Genomic DNA, 19,535 nt, shown 5'->3' on the forward strand with positions numbered 1-19,535 from the left:
ACAAGTGACCTGGGGGTGCCATCTCTTGCTGCCAGCCTCCTATGAGGGGGATGGGGTCACTGTCCTTGCTGGGGTCTTCCTCTGCCCACACCCCCTTTTCCTAGACCGTAGACTGGGGCTTATGGAGCCGGACTGTTAGTGCAGGAGATCGGACCAGGAGGGGTTTTTTCTGCAGTGTTCTTGATACTGGCTGGTGGTGGGGAGACCGTGGATAGGCTTTTTTCCTGGTGCTGCCCTCACTAGTCAGGGAGGTCCTAGAGGGCAAGGTCTGGAACCTATTGGTGTCATCATATAATTCAACCTATATATTTTCCTTCACCCTATATTTACTGACCACCCCTACACCTATAGCCAATGATTTTCAGCAAGGGTACCAAGGCCATTCAATGGGCAAAGTATAATCTCTTCAATTAAAACAACTGGATTATCCACATATCAAAGAATGAAGTTGAACCCCTACCTCACACCATATACATAAAGACATTCAAACTAGATCAAATACCCAAGTACAAGAGCTAAAACCATAGAACTCTTAGAGAAAATAGAGGGATCGATCTCATGACCTTGGATCTTAGTTGTGATACCAAAAGCATAAGCAACAAAAGAAACATAGGTAAATTGGTCTTTGTGGAAACTGAGAAATTTTGGACGTCAGAAGACGTGATGATGACAGTGAGAAGAGAAGCTGAACAGGATGGGAGAAACTGTTTTCCATCACATATCTGATGAGAGTCTACCTTATAGACCATCTTCTGGAGTCAGGGAGTGTGGCTGCCCTGGTGAGGAGGACAGACTGACAGACATGGTTCCTGCTCTCATTAGAACTTGGGTCTGTGGGAGGGAAAATTAGCCACGAGCACACAGGCGATGCTTGGACTGGCGCCCAGCAGGTGTAGCCTGAGTCTGCTGCACGGCTGCTGGTGTGAATGGTCTCCCAGGCCACGCTCGGTGCTGTCCCCACATCCTTCCCTTTGATTCCTCCTCCCTGGCCCCTCCCCCATGCTGGCCTTGCCTCTTTGCTCTCCAGTCCTGTGCCACCTCCTCCGTCTCCCCTCAGGTGCTCCCCCCAGCTGAGGGTGGCCCCCGCAGCAGCCTGGCCTACAAATACATCATCCATGAGGACCTACTGCCTCTTATCGGGAGCAACAACGTGCTCCTGGAGGAGACAGACACCTACGAGTGGGCGCTCAAGAGCTGGGCCCCCTGCACCAAGGCCTGCGGAGGAGGTACTGGCCTGTCCAGCCATCTCGCAGCCTCGTGGGGGCAGCTCAGGGCTTTTCGGGGAGGAGCACGAGTGGCTGGGGACCAACATGATCTCCTCTTGATGTGTCCCTAGCTTGTGCCCCACTTTCTCCTGAAAGATGTCTCAGGTGTCACAGCCTGTCTGGGCAGGGCCTTGGTTATGGGGCTGGGAGTGCTGGAGCAGAAGTCCAGCCGGTCCTGTGTCCCCTGAGGGCTCCCCAGCTAAGCGGAGAGGCAGCGCTCCTGCCAGGTCCCCTCCTCCCCCACCTGCACTAAGCCAGCGACGCATGAGATGGGCAGATCAAGGCTGCTTCAGAAAGCGACCAGGACAGGAGGGGTGCAGAGGCACAGAAGGAGGTAGAACTGGCCCTCCAGGCTCTCCAGAGTTCGCCATCCCAAGGCTCCGGCAGAGCCGCAGGGTCCTGGCGGGACCAGGCCCAAGTCAGCCTGCCCTTCCCACAGGGATCCAGTTTACCAAATACGGCTGCCGGCGCCGGCGCGACCACCACATGGTCCAGCGGCACCTGTGCGACCACAGGAAGAGGCCCAAGCCCATCCGCCGGCGCTGCAATCAGCACCCATGTGCCCAGCCCGCGTGAGTGTCCTAGGGGAGGGACTTCGAGCCTGATCCCATTGCCGGGGGTGTCGCTGACCCTCTTTAGGCCGGGAGGAGGAGCTGCTGGGCCTGCTTCCTCTGGCTGAGAGCCTAGAGGCTCACAGCCCCTGCGCCTGGGACTCCCTGAGCAGAGCAGCCCACACAGCACTCTGCCTGTGGCCAGCACTGCCCTTCTTGCCCATCTGTGCCCCGTGGGACTTCTGGGTTAACTTCCACTCCCAGAAGGATGGTGCTTCCTTTGTTCTGCCCCTTCTAGCATTCTTCAACAGATGGGGAAACTGAGGCCCACTTTGGGGACATAGCTTTCCCCTCAGTGATCTGAGGGGACCATGAGGTGAAGTGGATTTCAGTGCTTCTAGGCTCCGGGCCACAGGCCAGGATGCTGACGCCAGCTCCCAGCCATAGTCTAGCCCCCGATGGGGTTCCCTGGCCTGAGGAGACAGGCGCATTTGAGCACAAGGTCATATTCTTGGGGTTATTTGGAGGGGACTTTGTGGAGAGGAAGAGCTATGACTTGTCTGGGATTCGATATCTGACCTTGAGCCTGTCACAGAGATGACCCCAGCACCTCCTCCGCCCCCAGGAGAGAGCCGAGTCCTTTCTCCAGCCTCTTCGGGAATCTTCAGGGGTCCGAGCGGTCCAACTTGGCTTTGCCGACTCACAGCAGCTCTGCTCCCTCAGGCTGGAGGAGCCTCAGGGCCGGGGCGGGAGGTGGTGACCAGCGTGGAGCCCACCATGGCCTCCCTGTGCCTGGCCAAGCGGGTGTGCCCCAGCCCTCAGCCCTCTGCACTTCCTTTCATGCTGTATGCAGGCCGCTTTCCTGCCAACGTCTGTGGTCACAGAGCACGGGCTAACTCTCTGTGGTCCTGGGCAGGTCACCCCACCGGGCTTCTCATCTGTAAAATGCCCAGTGAAGTTGGGGCCTTTTTGTTTTTATCTTTTAAAGGATGGGGTTGGCCGGAAGAGCCCTCATTCACTAAAAGATGACTCAGGAAATAGGGGTTGGGGTTAGACTGTCCCTCCCCCCTCTGTTAGGTCTTTGTCTAACTCAGCCAGCAGCGGCTACTTCTTGGCTCTTGGGAGCTGCTCTGTGGCTAGAAGACATTGGAGACTACCAGCTTAGTGCTGGTGGTGGTAGTAATAGTACCCGCATTTATTACATGCCTAGTGTGTGCATGCACTCTGCCAAGTACTTTACGTATACAAGTCCTGTAATTGTCCCAGGAGGCCCAGGGGAGGAGCTTCAGCTCTGCAAGCTATGACTGTCCTCTGTTTTGCTTACTCCTGTATCTCAGCACCTAGGACAGCACCTGCCCACGGGAGACACTCCGATATTTACGAGGTGTTGAAAGAATCCTGATGTAAAGATGGGGGTAACTGAGTTTAGGGGCGTTAATAGCTTGCCTGTGAACATGCAGGGTGCCAGATTTAAAGATGCATTATACCCATTTTCAGATGAGGAAACAGAGGAGAGTGTAAGTGACCTCTCTAAGGCCACACAGCCTGGCAGCCGCAGAGCCCGGTGGGTGGTTGTCTTGGCTTCCAAGCACTCTGAAGCTCAACCCCACTCTCCAGCTCCTGCCTGCAGTGATTCAGGGCGTGGGAGGGACCCCGAGAGGAAGTGTCCTCCTAGTCCCACCTCCCCTCCACCTTTTGCCTTCTCTGTCTCCAGGTGGGTGACGGAGGAGTGGGGTGCCTGCAGCCGGAGCTGTGGGAAGCTGGGGGTGCAGATCCGGGGGGTGCAGTGCCTGCTGCCCCTCTCCAACGGTACCCACAAGGCCATGCCGGCCAAGGCCTGCCCTGGAGACCGGCCCGAGGCCCGGCGGCCCTGCTTCCGCGTGCCCTGTCCAGCCCAGTGGCGCATGGGAGCCTGGTCCCAGGTGAGTTGTTCTCAGAGGGCGGGAGGGGCTGGGCCAGGGGGCACCTTCTCTGGGGAATCTGGGAAAAGGTGGGTCTGGGTGAGGAGCTGCATGCTCCCTGCAGGCAGAGAGTCTCTGACTAAATTTCTCTCCCCCTATCTGATCTGATCCCATCTGATTTTTCTCAAACCTAAGTCCGACAGCTCCTACATCTGCTGGGCCATGTTTCTGGGCTAGGCCTTTTCATTCACTATCTGCTTTGACCTAGAACTGGGTCAGAGCTAGGAGGCATGGGCTCAAATCGTCGTGACACAGGTGAGCGAACTGAAGCGGTTTCTTATGGTCAGGAAATATTTACTGAGTGCCAGCTATGTGCCAGGCACACTACTAGCAATGCCTGGAATCCGTCATCGACTAGACATGATTCTTGGCCTTGTGTAGCTTCCAGTCCAGTAAGAGAGACAGAAGAGATAAGTAAGCCAATAACAAAAGTGTATTTACAGATTGCAGTTGGAGCTGTGCAGGAGTAAATGGGGGTTATGTATCCGGGAGGGCCTCCCTGAGGAGGTGACATTTGAGCTGAGACCCAATGGATGAGCCACAGAAAGGCAGAAACAACCTTGCCATGTTCCAGAAACCAAAAGGACAGTGAGACCGGAGCTGAATGGAAGGGACAGGGGCTACAGGATGACAGAGAGGCAGGCGGGGGTCAATGCTTATAGGGCTATGTGAGGAATTAGAATGTATTCTACAAGTAGTGAGAACGCGTTCTTTCTGACGGCGGAGTAATATTCCACTGTGTATACGGACCACAGCTTCTTACTCCAGTCATCTGCTGAAGGGCATCTCGGCTCCTTCCACGATTTAGCTATTGTGGACAATGCTGCTATGAACATTGGGCTGCATGTGGCCCTTCTCTTCACTAGAACGAGTTCTCAACATTTGCTGCAACATGGACGCCACTGGAGGAGATAATGCTAAGTGAAATAAGTCAAGCAGAGAAAGACAATTATCATATGATTTCTCTCATCTATGGAACATAAGAGCTAGGATGATCGGTAGGGGAAGAAAGGGATAAAGAAAGGGGGGCAATCAGAAGGGGGAATGAAGCATGAGAGACTATGGACTCTGAGAAACAAACTGAGGACTTCAGAGGGGAGGGGGGTGGGGGAATGGGATAGACCGGTGATGGGTAGTAAGGAGGGCACGTATTGCATGGTGCACTGGGTGTTACACGCAACAATGAATCATGGAACTTTACATCAGAAGCCAGGGATGTACTGTATGGTGACTAACATAATATAATAAAAAAACATGATTATAAAAGCAGTGAGAAACTATTAAAGGGCTCTGATTCCAGGTGTAAAAGATCACTTAGCAGCTCTATAGAAAGTTCGCTGTTGGGAGGCCAGGGTAGGAGAGGGAAGACCGACCATAAGAACGAATGGTCAGTCCAAGTGCTCCTGGCTAAACCCTTAAAGTGGCCACAGGGAAATTTTCTGCCTTGAGTTTTCTCTTAAAAATTCATTTGATGCAAACCTTAAAGTGTTATGCTAGGGGAAACCAGCCAGGTGCAAAATGACAAATGCTGTGTTAGCTGCAATAGTCACATTCATAGAGACGCAGAGTAGGAGGGTGGGTGCCTGGGGCTGGGGGAGGGGCCGGAGGAGTTCTTATTTAAAGCGGACAGGGTCTCAGTTTAGGAGGAAGGGAAAAGCTCTGGATGAGGAGGTAGAGATGGTCGTACCACAGTGAGAATGTGCTTACTGCCACTGAACTGGACACTTAGAAACGGTTAAAATAGTACGTCTTAGGACATCTATGTTTTACCATAATATTTTTTTTTAAAGATTTTATTTACTTATTTGACAGAGAGAGAGACAGCCAGCGAGAGAGGGAACACAAGCAGGGGTAGTGGGAGAGGAAGAAGCAGGCTCTCAGCGGAGGAGCCTGACATGGGGCTCGATCCCAGAACGCCGGGATCACGCCCTGAGCTGAAGGCAGATGCTTAACGACTGAGCCACCGAGGCGCCCCTCCCATAATATTTTAAAACCTCATTTGGTCGCAAAGATAAGCACAACCATACTTACTGTAAAAGCAGAATTTCAGGAAATCCTCTAAATGCCCATCTGCAGGAGACTGGACCCAAAATCATGGTCTGTTCATGCAATAAAATAACACAGATGGAGGGGCGCCTGGGTGGCACAGCGGTTAAGCGTCTGCCTTCGGCTCAGGGCGTGATCCCGGCGTTACGGGATCGAGCCACATCAGGCTCCTCCGCTATGAGCCTGCTTCTTCCTCTCCCACTCCCCCTGCTGTGTTCCCTCTCTCGCTGGCTGTCTCTATCTCTGTCAAATAAATAAATAAAAAATCTTTAAAAAAAAAAATAACACAGATGGAGAAAAATAAATACGCTTCAACTGTATACTCACCAAGATAGAGAACCCTCAGAAAAACGGGTGAGAAACAGCGCCAAGTATGACGGAAAATCACTTCCAATGGGATACGGTGCACTTAAGGTTTAAGAAGGCACGACACGGCATTTGAAGCTGTGCCCGAATGCTGATTTATGAAAGCTGGTGGTGGTATTTGAACAGGCTGTCATGACCAACTTCCTCATACTTTTCCGTATGCTGGAAATATTACATAATAAAGGGTATTTTTAAATAACCCCAAATCCCCACACAACTTATGCAGAGTTTAGTTTCTTCTCCATAACATATATGAAGATTTATTTGTTTTAACATAAAACAGAAAGACGGCTGGTCCACAGAGGACCGCTTTGAGAAAACTGACAGCAGGGGGACGGAAGGTGGAAGGTAGTTGCCCCCATGAGACTGACCGAGCGCTCAAGGGCCGTTGTCATTCTTCATCCTGGGGGGATGAGCCATCTCGTCCCATCTCTGTGTGGCCCTTTGTGCTCGTGTCTCCCTCGGGCCCTGGCAGACAAGCTCCCGTCTGTGGGTTCTTCCCCGTCCCACTAGGAGAGGCTGGGGACAATGCTGACCAAGCCCTGTGACCCAGTTACGCTGGGCAGCCTTGCTTTTCGGGAGCCCCCACCACCAGCCCACGTCTCTCAGAGGAGGTGAGGCCCAGGGCTGAGGTGCGCAACGGCCCTCGCACGCTGTGTCCCACGCCTTGCCCTCTCGGGGAAGGAGGCACTTAGGAGCCTGCCTCTGCCGGCTGAGTTTCAGTACGTGGAGTCACAGAGCCTTTGAATGTCCCAGCTGGAGGGGTCCGTGGAGACCCTGTCACCCAGCTCGCTCAGCTTAGTGGGTGTCACAATCCGGGACCCTCCATCCCATTACTAAGATAGCATTGAGTGAGTGGGCCTGCCCCGGGTCCCGCTGGCTGGTGCATTGCAACAAGGGGGTTTGCCAGAACAATACCCAAAATATTTCAGGCCCCGGGGCACAAACCAGACATGGTGGGCCCAGGTGGAAGGGCTGGAATGGGGTCTCCACGGTCCCCACCTGAGCCAGGGTGGACTGTTAGGTGACCAATGCGTCAGGGGGCTCTGAGCCGAGGCAGGGCTGTTCAGCACCCAGTGAGTAGTAGTGACGTTGGCGTTCTGTCCTGGCGAGGCTGTTCAGAGCCGTCTCGGCATGTCCCTCGGGTCAAGTAGAAACTCAGCGCCCTCCTCTGCACCTTTCTGGCCTGGGCATTGGCGGGACTCTGGAGCTTAGCGCCCCCTTCCTCTTGTCTCTCCACCCATCCCCCCCCCGCCCCCCTCCCCCGGCTGCTGGGACCTGGCCTGGCCTGGCCTTCCCGCCACAGTGCTCTGCCACCTGCGGAGAGGGCATCCAGCAGCGACAGGTGGTGTGCCGGACCAACGCCAACAGTCTCGGGCAATGTGAGGGGGACAAGCCAGACACTGTTCAGGTCTGCAGCCTGCCCGCCTGTGCAGGTGAGCTGGATAGGGTGGGGGGCAGGCCCGGCTTCTCTGGCTGAGGCCTGAAACCCAGCCTGGCTTGCATCCTTGCCCTTCCTAGAGACCCCAAACCCTAGAGCTGCTTCTCCCTGCTCACAGGAAATCTCCAGAACTTTACAGTGAATGCCAACATTCGGGAACTTGTGACCCCAGAAGGACAGTGGGTGCCACAGTCTGGGCCCCTACATCCCATTAACAAGACATCATCAAGTAAGTGTATCTTGGGACTCCACCCCCTGCCCCAGACCTTCCTGTGGTCGCGATGTCACAAGCATGGGCCGTGCGGTGGGGCAGCCCCAGCTTCCAATCCATGTGACCTTAGCCTCCTGAAGCCTTCGATTCCTTAGCTGTGAGCTGGGGGTGCTGCCCATACTGGTCCACAGGCCCTTATCTGCACTTCCAAAATGTTGAAAGCTGCCAGTGTTTTCCTAAATTTGGTGCAAACTCATATGGCAGCAGAACCTGGCCTGACCCAAGAGATCAGTATTCTTTTGCTATAGAAACATTGCCATAGTTACAAGGGGACATCCCATTCCCTACTCGGGATGTTCTATAATCTGAATATTACCTCTCTAACTTCAAAAGTTCTGAATTATGAATCATATCTGGTTTCAAGATTTGGGGATAAGCAATTAGAGATCTGAACTGTCTTCATAGACTGTTGAAAGAATGAAAGGAGATAATGCGTGCATTCCTGTCTAGTTGTCAGCTAACAACAAAAATAGTAGTAGCACCTTCTCTCTGCCTCAAGATCGGGAGCTCATTAGTCCATCCTCTCATCTTTCCATCCATCCACCCGCCCATCCATCCACCCACCTGCCCATCTACCCATCCATCCACCATCCATCTACCCATCGATTCATCCATTAATATTGACAAAGCACCTGCTATGAACCAGGCCCTGTGTTCTGTGCTTCCTTCCAAGATTTTTTCTCTTTTTGTTCTTGACCTTCTCAAGGACCAGGGTCTGACAAGACAAGTAGAAAAATCATAGACCCTAATTTCTAGTGGTGGACCAACTGGCTGTGTGATGCTGTGCAAACCCCTAAACCTCTCTGAGCTCAGTGACTTCATCTGTAAAAATGGGGTCTCACTAGATGTCCTCAGAGTATCTTCTGGCTCCGGCCTTGCCGCTGCTCCGTCCCTGTGCCAGGCTGCACAAGTGCGGCCCTAAGCAAAGGGCGGCCTTGGGATCCTGGTCCTGGAATTCTGGCGCCATCTAGGGGCCACTGCCTTTCCATTTTTTCCCCCCAATCTCTTTCCTGTTCCCCCAAAACAGCCCCCAAGCCCCGCCCCTATCCCACCCCTGCAGCCTCCCCTCCTCGCCCCCCCTGCAAAAATTAGTAGAAAGCAAAGCTCTTGCCTTCACGTTGTCTGGAGAGACCTACCTGGAATTATCACAGAAACACAAAAACATTTTTAGATGATATTTGAACCAAAACAAATGAAACTAATATAGAGGACATCCCTTTGTGCCAGGAACTTTATAAATGGTATTTATCATCTTAAAGTTATTATCCAGTGGCAGATGTCTAGCATTATCCCCATTTTATAGGGGAAAAAACCGAGGGTTGGAAAGTTTAAATGCCGGCCCAAGGGCTCACACTTTTTAAGTCGTAGCGTCTCAGTCAGAGCCCAGATCTGCTTGCTTCCGGATTTACTGGCGCAGGTTCCAAATGTGTGTTGACAGGTAGCAGGATGTGTCGTGTGCTCGTCACACGTGTGGGTTCCCCGGGCGTCTGCCTGGCCCTGGCCCGAGGGAATCAGTTCCTTTGGGTTGACTGGGAGGGGGCGACGGTTCCCACTTCCTCGAGAGCAGGGTCTCCAAGCTTTGCTGCGGGTCAGAAGCACCTGGTGCCCAGGCCCCCCTGACCGTCCGGTCTCCCCGGGTGTGGGAGCAGGGCAGCGGCTTTTTGTGATTCCACTCTGCAGCCAAGTCTGATGACGGGTGATGTAGGGCTGTGCTTCTCAGCGCTCTCCATGCCGTGGAATCACCGTGAAGGTTTTGTTAAAACCCGGGGCTGGGCCCCACCCCCAGAATTTCTGATTCGGGTAGGTCTGGATGGGGCCTGAGAATCGGCATTTCCGACAAGCTTCCAGGTGATGTGGATGCTTCGTGAGTGGGGACCCCACTTTGAGAACCACTGCTCTAGGGAGGGGTTAGTTCCTCTCCCAAAGAATAAGGTTCTCACGCTGGCCAGTCTCCCTCAGGCAGCCCTGTGGCGCCCTCTGGAAAGAGCTTTAGGGCGAGTCCAGCTAGGGCAGGCGCTAGGGTGAGTAGGAGGGGGGCACCCTCCCGCATCGATCCTTGTGCTGTGTGTGCAGCGGAGCCCTGCGTGGGGGACCAGTCCATCTTCTGCCAGATGGAAGCGCTCGATCGCTACTGCTCCATCCCCGGCTACCACCGGCTGTGCTGTGAGTCCTGTACCAAGAAGGCCCTGGGCCCCAACACCAGCCCGGATGCGGGCCTGGCCTCACCACCACCCTTCTCCACTCCTGGGAGCCCTCTGCTGGGATCTGAGGCCCCTCCGGATGCCGTGGAGGCCACTGTGGGGCCAACAGGATCAGAGGACCGTCAGCATGCCCAGCCCACTCAGCTCCCGAGACCTCTGGGCACCAGCTCCCCGGTGACCCAGCACCGCTCCCCTCCCCAGAATCTGAGCCCTCGAGCATCCTGGGGCACTTCCCCCAGAGCCCCCCGGGGACTGCCTTGGGGCTGGACCGGGGCACCTGTGCCCATCTCCGAGGATAAAGGGCAGCTCAGGGAAGACCCGAAGCCCCCAGGCACCGGCCTCCCCACCACCTCCCTGGTCACCTGAACCCCAGCTGTCCTCTCCCGCCGGTCAAGTTTACACTGTGTGCCGCCTCAGAGACCCCCGGCTCGGAGGACGCACAGCGGGGCAGGGCGAACACAGACTTCCTTTTAAATTATTTGCCTTCTTGTTGTTCTGGTTTGGGGCTGTGACACTTCACCCCTGGAAGCGGGTGCGTGAGGAAGAAGATCGGAGCGCCCCGCACCGGAGATACCTCAGCCGGGAGCCGGGGCGACGCACCCACACCCGAAGCTCTCGGGGGCTCCTGTCTGCCTCCTGGCAGGACTGGGGGCCGGCCAGCCCCTCCTCCTCACGGCCACACCGTGGGGCCCCACACTGGATCCTTCCAGCCGCCTGCCTTTGCCAGACGTGTGGGGACCACTGTGGAGGCCCTGCGTGTCTGGCCCGTCTGCCCAGAGAGGCCAAGTGGGACAGGGAAGGCGAGGAGGACTCTCAGGGGCTGAGGGGGCATGGGGGGTGTGGGGGGCGTGCGGTCACGAGCTCTGGCTGCAGGGCTCGGAGGGGTAGGTGGGGAGACACGCTCGTCTCAGGCCCCGCTCTTCCCAGCCGGAGCCCCACACAGCTCCAGCCAAGGCCGGGAGGCAGAGTCCAGCTCGCCTTTGCCGTCTGGAAGGCAGTGTCGGTGGCCACCTCTGCCCTTGCCCGTGGCATTTCCTGTTACTTCTGGTGCTTCCCAACCTCACCCAGCCCACCCCAGAGAAGGGGGCTCCGGACACTCTGGAATGGTTGTCCTCCTCATGCAGGGGGTTTGCAACTGGTGCTAGACCGCTGGCTGAACCGGGAATGTCAACTTTGGTCCTCGTGCTGGGGCATGAAGGGAGGGTGACCTGGAAGGTGACGCTGTGGGATACAGAAACAAGAGTTCTCAGGTTGTGCCCCATCAATCCTTGGTCTCCTGCTGGAGTCAGGGGTCTTTTCCAGCCTGGCTCGGGCTGGGCCAGAGATTTGTGGTGCTTGGGTGAGGGGGTGTGCTCAGGTCCCCAGGCTGAGCTCCAGAGTCTCCCCCCCCCACCCAGTGCCCCAGGGCAGGATATAAGCCTCTGCCCCTGCTGGGGTGGGGAGGAGACAGGACCCACTGGGCTGTGGGGCCTCACCCGGCCTCTGTGTTACCTCTAAAGGCAGGTAACTTCTCTAGACCCTCTGGCTCTCAGGAAGCTGCCTGGGTCCCCAGGAATTCTCCCCAAGGTCCTTACTCCCAGTCATGCAGAGGGTCCCCCGGACTCCGCAGCAGGTGCCAGAGGGGCTTACCAGTCCTTCATCCCTGGGGCGGGGCGGGGGGGCTGTTCTGAGCCAGGCTAGAGGACTAGGAACAGTGGGTCCCTGTCTGCAACCCCTGGAGAATAGAGGCCCTGCAGGGGCTCCCCAGGTGTCCTCTCCACCCGCTGCTGCCCCCACCCTGGGACGCTGGGGCACACACTGAGTCATTCCTGTGAGACCCAGCCTGCCTGTGTCAGGGATACACGTTCTTGTGCCTCTGAGATCCAGATCTTTACATTTTTGTGTATTTATTAACATTGTCCTTGGTGTTTTGTTTTGGACCCAAAAATGTTGTGTTGTGTTTTTCTTGTTCTCTCTGTTTTAGAGAAAAAGGCCAGTGAAGCAACTTTCTTATGTGCTCTGCTGGGCAAGATGATTAGGGGTAGGGGATGGATGGGGGGTGGGGGCAGGGCCATAGACCCTCGGGCTCCCTGTCTTGGCCTCACTCATTCTGGGGTTCTTCTGAGCACTAGCTCAGGGTGGAGAGGCAAGAACAGTGCCACGGGCCTGGGGATTCCACCATCGAGGAGCTCTGTGACCTTGGGCAGGTCACCATCGGAATCTGATCCAAAGGGTAGACGTGCCTGGGAGGTGGTTTCGGGGTGTGCTTGGGGAAGAATGTTCTAATTAGCAGAACTGTTCAAACATGCAAAGGGTGGCTTCTGTAGTGGGGGGTGAGCGCTCTTTCCCCAGAAAAGTCCAGGCAGAACGAGAGTGCCAGACAGTACGGGGTTGGAACGTGACACGTCTGGGTGAGTGGGGAAGGCTGACACGGGACACGTGGAACTTGAAACCACCCATCCGTGCCTCATATCTTGTGTCACACATCGCTAATCCACCACCACAATTTTTTTTTTTAAGAGTGAGAGAGGTGGGGGAGGGGTGGAAGGAGAGAGAGAATCTTAAGCTGGCTCCACGGCCAGCGTGGAGCTCAAAGTGGGGCTCGATCTCATGACCCTGAGATCGTGACCTGAGCCAAAATCAAGAGTCGGACACTTAACTGACTAAGCCACCCAGGCACCCGCACCACCATGGTCTTTTAATGAATATACCCCAGGTGCTTCCCTGCCAGTTGTGGGGTTCAGGACCAAGCACAGAGACCCCCTCCAGGCCCTCACATGCCTGTGTGTGTACAGTCTAGCCCACAAGTCCAAACTCCATTTACATCTGTCTGCAACTCCTCCTGGGAACCACCTGTTCTAAACTACCACCAGAGCCTAGGGGTTCATACACAGTGACCTGTCACTCCTTAGGGGGCCAGCCTCGGGAGAGGACAGCACAGGCCCGACAGGTGCTCTCATGCCTGTTCAGGCAGGGAATTCTCTGGGCTGAGGCACCCAGAGTGTGGCCTGCAAAGAGCGCGATCCTGGGGCCTGGGTGGGCATGTGCCCTTGGCCTGGGGGGCAGAGTGGGGCCCTCTGAGAGCCCCAGCACCCCGGCTCTGTCAGCGGGCAGGGATCACACCTGGGCATGCATGCCGAGGCGCCCCCATCGTGTGCCATGGTGGGCATTGTGCGCCGGTGGCCGCACGGAGCCTGGACTGCGGTGGGAATCCTTCCTCTAGTCGCCATCACCAGGACAAGAAGCGGCGCCATGGGGCTGAATTGGTGATTTGAACATCGTTGGGAACCCGTGTTCAGCCATCTTAGGCAGAAGTACCATCTCCAAGCAGGCCTGCGGTGCTCGAGTCCGGGAAGAGGGACCAGGAAACCAGCCCTGAGGAACCTCCACTGACCTTTAGGGCCCTGCAGAGTCTAGTGTGGGGTGAAAGCCTTCGGACCCTAAGATTCTGGGGGACATGACCCCTTTGCTCCTCTGGAAAACGGCAGTGAAAGCATTAGCCCTGCCTCCCTGTGAAGACACCAGAAGCAATCTGACCAGGAAATGCAAGGGACGATGGGGAGAGTGTCTCCCAGGGGCGGCATCATCCCTGGAGAATCCCTGCAATGGAGCTTAGGGGACCCACTCTGCGTGGAGGACCCATTAGCTGTTGGCTGTGCCACAGGAGAGGGCCAGAGTCAGAGTCCGGTTTCCTGAAAAAGCCCACAGACTGCCACCTGAGGAGTCCTGCCCCTTCTCCAGTCTCCCTATGGCCCTTCCACCCATGTAGGGGCTGTTGGCTGGGGCCTGGGCAGCCCAAGCCACACACTTCAAACCACACATTTTTTTAAAAGATTTTGTTTATTTTAGAGGGGGGAGGAGCATAGGGAGAGGGACAGAGAAACTCTTAACAGATTCCATGCTGAGCGCCTGGCTCAACAGGGGGTTAGATCTTATGACCCTGAGATTATGCCCTGAGATGACCCTGAGATTATGACCTGAGCCGAAACAAAGAGTAAGATGCTTAACTGACTGAGCCACCCAGGAGCCCCTACGAAGTGGTACTTTTTTAGCTTATCAGAGGGGTGAGGTTGTAAGGCAAGCGGGTGAACTTAATTCCAAAGAATGACAAGCCCCTGTCAGCAGAGAGGGTGTGTATTCTGTTCCACTTGAGGCAGAGCACGGGAGAAAGTGGTCAACAGAGGGGCAGGTAAGAAAATACAAGTGAAATTTTAACAAATTTGTAAAGTTTAGTGCACAAGGGGATGTCTATACCTCCTTATCAGCTCTTGTCCGCAGGCTTCTGCTGAATGCAGAGGAGAAAGATCTAGGGCTCCAGCCAAGTTGGAGAACGCAAATGAAGGAAGCAATACACATTAAAATAGCTTTTCATGAGACATCTCCAAAGGCAAGAGAAACGAAAGAAAAAATGAACTTGTGGGACTTCATCAAGATAAAAAGCTTCTGCACAGCCAAGGAAACAGCCCATGGAATGGGAGAAGATATTTGCAAATGACACTACAGATAAAAGATTAGTCTCCAAGAGCTACAAAGAACTTCTCAAACTCAATACACAGGAAACAAATAATCAAATCAAAAAATGGGCAGAAGGTATGAACAGACACTTTTCCAATGAAGACATACAAATGGCTAACAGACACTGAGATACCACCTCACGCCAGTTAGAATGGCAAAAATTGACAAGGCAGGAAACAGCAAATGTTGGAGAGGATGTGGAGAAAGGGGATCCCTCCTACATTGTTGGTGGGAATGCAAGTTGGTACAGCCACTTTGGAAAACAGTGTGGAGGTCCCTTAAAAAGTTAAAAATTGAGCTACCCTATGACCCAGCCATTGCACTACTGGGTATTTACCCCCAAAGATACAGACGTAGTGAAGAGAAGGGCCATATGCACCCCAATGTTCATAGCAGCATTGTCCACAATAGCTAAATCATGGAAGGAGCCGAGATGCCCTTCAACAGATGACTGGATTAAGAAGATGTGGTCCATATACAATGGAACATTACTCAGCCATCAGAAAGAACGATTACCCAACATTTGCAGCAATATGGACGGCACTGGAGGAGATAATGCTAAGCGAAATAAGTCAAGCAGAGAAAGACAATTATATGGTTTCACTCATTTATGGAACATAAGAACTAGGAATATAGGTAGGAGAAGAAAGGGATAAAGAAAGGGGGGTAATCAGAAGGGGGAATGAAGCATGAGAGACTATGGACTATGAGAAACAAACTGAGGGCTTCGGGGGGGGGTGGGGGAATGGGATAGACTGGTGATGGGTAGTAAGGAGGGCACATATTGCATGGTGCACTGGGTATTATACGCAAGAAATGAATCATCGAACTTTACATCAAAAACTTGGGATGTACTGTATGGTGACTAACATAACATAATAAAAAATTATTATTAAAAAAATTAAAAAAAATAGCTCTCCACAGAAAACCGTGAGAATATCTAACGGTAGACTGTTCATGAAACCCAAGACTCAATGTTGGGGAGATTTCCTTCCTCCCCATGGTGATCTACAGATTTAATGGTATTTCAATGAAAATTCCAGCCAACTGTTTTTTGCTTGTTTGTTTTAGAATTTGACAAAGTCATTATAAAGTTTTTATGGAAATACAGAGGATCTAGAATAGCCAACACAATTCTGGAAAAACACCGAGCGGTCGAACTTACACTACCTGATTTCCGGCTTCCGGTGAAGCGTCAGTAATCAGGTCGGCATGGTTTGGTGTAAGAATCGACATACAGAACAGAGGAACAGAGCAGGGCTTCCAGAAATACACCCACACAACCATGGTGCCGAGATAATTCAATTAGGATAGAAGAGTCTTTTCGATAAATGATCAGTAAAATCAGAAGATCCAGATAAGCAAAATAAACCTCAACGCTCGTGTCCTCTCCAGAGATGGGCTCAGTCCAAACGGACAATCCACTTAAAGGTATGAACTGAAACTATAACACTTGTAGAAGGAAACGTAAAAAAATACCGTTGTGACTTGGGTCACAAAGATAACAAGGAAGGCACTCGCCACGAAAGAAAGGATGGACATTGGACTAGGTCAGAATGAAGAGCTTGCATTCCTCAAAAGGCAGTGGCAAGAAAGACAAAACACGAGAAAAGTCTTTCCACACGTATATCTGAAATTGAACCTGCATCCAAAATACATCAGGAACTCTCCGACAACCCAATAAAAAAGAGACAAAGGACTCAGACACGTTGCAAGAGATGTGCGATGACGGGTAAGCACATGAAGAAGGTGTCCCACGTCATGAGTCGTTAGTGAAATTCAAGTTCAAACCGCAGAGAGAGACCACCTCACACCTACTGCGACCGTTAAAAAGAGGGATCACATCCAGTGTCGGGACGTCATTGGACACCTGGAACTCGTACTTGCGGGCTGGAATGCAAAGTGGTACAGCCACTTCGGAAAACAGTTTGACGGATTTTTATAGTGTAAAACACACACTTATCCTCAACCTAGAATGCGTCCCTTATGTATCCACGCGAGGGAAATGAAAACATCTGCCTCCAAAATGACGTGTGTGCAAATGTCCACAGCAACTTTATTTGAAATCACCTCCCTCTGGAAACAACCCAGATGTATCATGTATACCAAATAGTGAACAGAGAGATAAACTGTGCCATATCCATACAACAGAATTCTCCTCGACAGTAAAAACCATTCATATGTACATGCATGCGTCAACTCGGCTAGATCTAGAAAGCACTGTGCTTCGTGAAAAAAGCCAGGCCCAAAAGACTATGCACTCGGCAATTCCACTCCTATGATATTCTGGAACTTGTATACAACTGTCAGGACAGAAAGCAGATCCCTAGTGGCCAGGGCCGGGGGTGGGAGAGAGGGTTGGCTGGGAGTGGGCACAAGGGAACTTTGTGGAGTGATGGAGATGCTCTCTTGTTGGGGGTTGCAGACATTTGTCATACATTTTTAAATGAATTTTCTTGTGTGCAAAACATTATCTCCATTAAAAAAAATTAAATCGAGGCACCTGGGTGACTCAGTTGGTTAAGCATCTGACTCTTGGTTTTGGCTTAGGTCGTAGAGTCGGCTTGAGATCCTTTCCCCCTTCCTCTCCCTCCTCCTCTGCTCCTCCCCCTGCTTGCATGCCTCTCTCTCTCTTTTTCTGTCTCTCAAAATAAATAAATTCTTTTAAAAATGTTTAAATCACATAACCAAGGCAGTGGGAGACACTCTATCCACCCCAGATCTCTGAGAACACACTGCACTGCGTCCCTGGTGGAAAACATCTCCCCTCCCCCAGTTGGACAGGGACTCGTTTGATTCCCAGCATCACCACTTACTACCTGGATGGATGTAGGAAAGTCAATTTATGTCTCTGAGACTTAGACGCTCTCATCTGTAAAATGGGCATGATTCTTACCTATTGGATGGCTGATCATTTGTAAGGTGCTGAGTGTAACGTCCAGCATAGAAGTGCTTTATAAGTAATAATTATGCCTTATAATTTTTAACATACTTGACTGCCTACCAAGGCTGTCGACTGCCAGAAGTTCTTTTTGTATTTCTAGTTTTCTCTCACTGCCCCTTGCCCCCGCAAAGGCGGCAGCAGGGTCCCCGGGACGCCCTGCTTCCCCGGCCCTGGCTGCCATGACGCAGGATGGAACCTGTAAGTGCAGCTGGAGGTGCGCAGACTAAACTTCCTGGCGTAGGAGAAGGGCCTGTTCCTGCTGCCAGGCCTCCTGGGTGGGGAGGTGTGTGACCGCCCAGGGCTGGCCCTGCCTCATCCTCCCCAGAGAGGCCGAGGCAGGAAGGCACCTGCTCATGGAGCTCAGCCAGGGACGAGTGCAAAGAGACGAGAGGTCCCGCTCGGCCCCCGGCTCTGGGCCCACGCGCAGCCTGCCCAGCCACACTTACCGCCCTGCCTGCCTCAGCTCCCTCATTTGTAAGATGGGGGTATGGAGCTGTTCACAAGATTGATTTGGAGCAAAGGAAACCGCGACTATGAATGTGCTTAGCGGGTGAGGGACTATTATTGTTCCTGAAAATAGGACGATGAAGCATAATGCCAAAGAGACCTTGCCAGGGGTTGGGGACTCTGGCTTGGGGCTCATTCGGTTCTGCCTCATGCGGGCCTGGCCCAAAGTGATTCGGTGGCTTCCAGCATCTTTGGGGAGAAGACCAAGTCCTTCCTGTGGCTGCTGAGGCCCCGCTGGCTTCCTGCAGCCACCTTCCTCCAGCCTCCATCAGAGCACTTGGCACACTTGGGACTTTCTGGTTGCTGAAGGAGGCCTGTCTGCCCCCCAGACCGCGCGCCCCTTCTGGTGCTCTTACTCTCAATAAATGCGGTATTTGCAGGATAGATGAACAGCAATGCACAGAGATGATGGGTCCTCTGCCTCCTTCAAGGCGCCACAGGGCTCACGTCCCCTCACGAGGCTCTCCCTGGGGGCCCTGGAAACTCAGAAGCAGCTGGAAGCCTGGGAGGCGGGATGCCCACTGGGTCTTGGAGCTGGTTTCAGTCTGGGAGGGTAGCGTCTTCCTTGCAGGAGCCCGTCACTGGCTGTGTCAGTAAGAGGCCACTTGACGCCTTCAGTTCATACAAGATTAGCAGCGGGAGAATGTGTAGATATGTCTGATCTCCTTGTACAAGTAGGGAAACTGAGGCCCAGAGAGAACAAATGATAATTCCCAAGCCAAATCTGGTGGTGGCAAGGTGCAGGCCAGGATCCAGGGTTCCGTCTCCCGGTTCATAGATCTTTCCATGACTCTGGGAACTCGGTGGTGAGGGTCCAACCTGTCAGAAGTCCCGTGGGAGGCAGGGCCTCAGTCTGCATGGGGTGGCACACATCCAGGTTGGCCTCGTGCTGGGGGAAGAGCTGGCGGTCTTGAAGACAGGCCCTGTGCCCTGGACGCACGGGGGAGCACTGCCAGGAGGATGTCGGGGACCGGTGGAGACCTCCCTGTGAAGGAGAGCGAGGGAGAAGGTGGCCGAGCCGGCGGGAGGGCCGGCATCCTGCCCCGATGGGCAGAGAGAAGCCGGGCTGCAGAAAGTGCCCCCTGCCCCGTGCTCTCCAAGAGAAGTCCCACTTCCCCAAGACCTCTGCCTCCCTCCCTGTCTTGGTCTACCAGTCCCTCACAACGTCTACCTGATTTCCTAGTCAGTGTCGGCCTCCAGCACGCTCCCTACCCCCCACACCTGATTGTCTCATCAGAAATGATTCTGGTTTGGCCCATCTTTCCTTTGGCTCCTGGTCTGTCCTCTGGCTGTTTCCAGGAGGAGCCCAGGAGAGCCAGCCAGGCTCTTTCCGCCCCAGCCCCACCCTGCACAGTGCCATCCTTTCAGAGGGGCCGTCCTGTTGGTGGGGAGAGCATGGTCTTAGGAGCCGCCGCGGGGGCCAAATGTCCGCCCACAACGTATTTGCTGGAACCCCTCCTCTGAGCCTCAGTTCCCCCCCCCCTCACC

The 19,535-nt window shown here is 53.8% G+C and overlaps 1 protein-coding gene across 10 annotated transcripts in view; it reads left to right on the forward strand.

Annotated features, from left to right (window-relative positions):
- Positions 1 to 10,926, forward strand: part of ADAMTS14 (ADAM metallopeptidase with thrombospondin type 1 motif 14) — a 72,388-nt gene extending 61,462 nt beyond the window's left edge. For 7 of the 10 annotated variants that reach the window (XM_034662636.1, XM_034662638.1, XM_034662635.1 and 4 more), the window contains 6 exons: positions 1,058 to 1,226; positions 1,705 to 1,837; positions 3,531 to 3,738; positions 7,496 to 7,625; positions 7,749 to 7,859; positions 9,975 to 10,926. In XM_034662636.1, the coding sequence (XP_034518527.1) occupies positions 1,058 to 1,226; positions 1,705 to 1,837; positions 3,531 to 3,738; positions 7,496 to 7,625; positions 7,749 to 7,859; positions 9,975 to 10,468 (1,245 nt within the window). In that variant the 3' untranslated portion in view covers positions 10,469 to 10,926. Of the gene's footprint in view, positions 1 to 1,057; positions 1,227 to 1,704; positions 1,838 to 3,530; positions 3,739 to 7,495; positions 7,626 to 7,710; positions 7,860 to 9,974 lie in introns of all 10 variants that reach the window. The other 3 variants (XR_004626147.1, XR_004626148.1, XM_034662642.1) reach the window with 3 other exon arrangements.
- The last annotated feature ends 8,609 nt before the right edge of the window (positions 10,927 to 19,535 follow it).

The sequence above is a fragment of the Ailuropoda melanoleuca genome, chromosome 6, assembly GCF_002007445.2.
Source record: "Ailuropoda melanoleuca isolate Jingjing chromosome 6, ASM200744v2, whole genome shotgun sequence".
Taxonomy (NCBI): domain Eukaryota; kingdom Metazoa; phylum Chordata; class Mammalia; order Carnivora; family Ursidae; genus Ailuropoda; species Ailuropoda melanoleuca.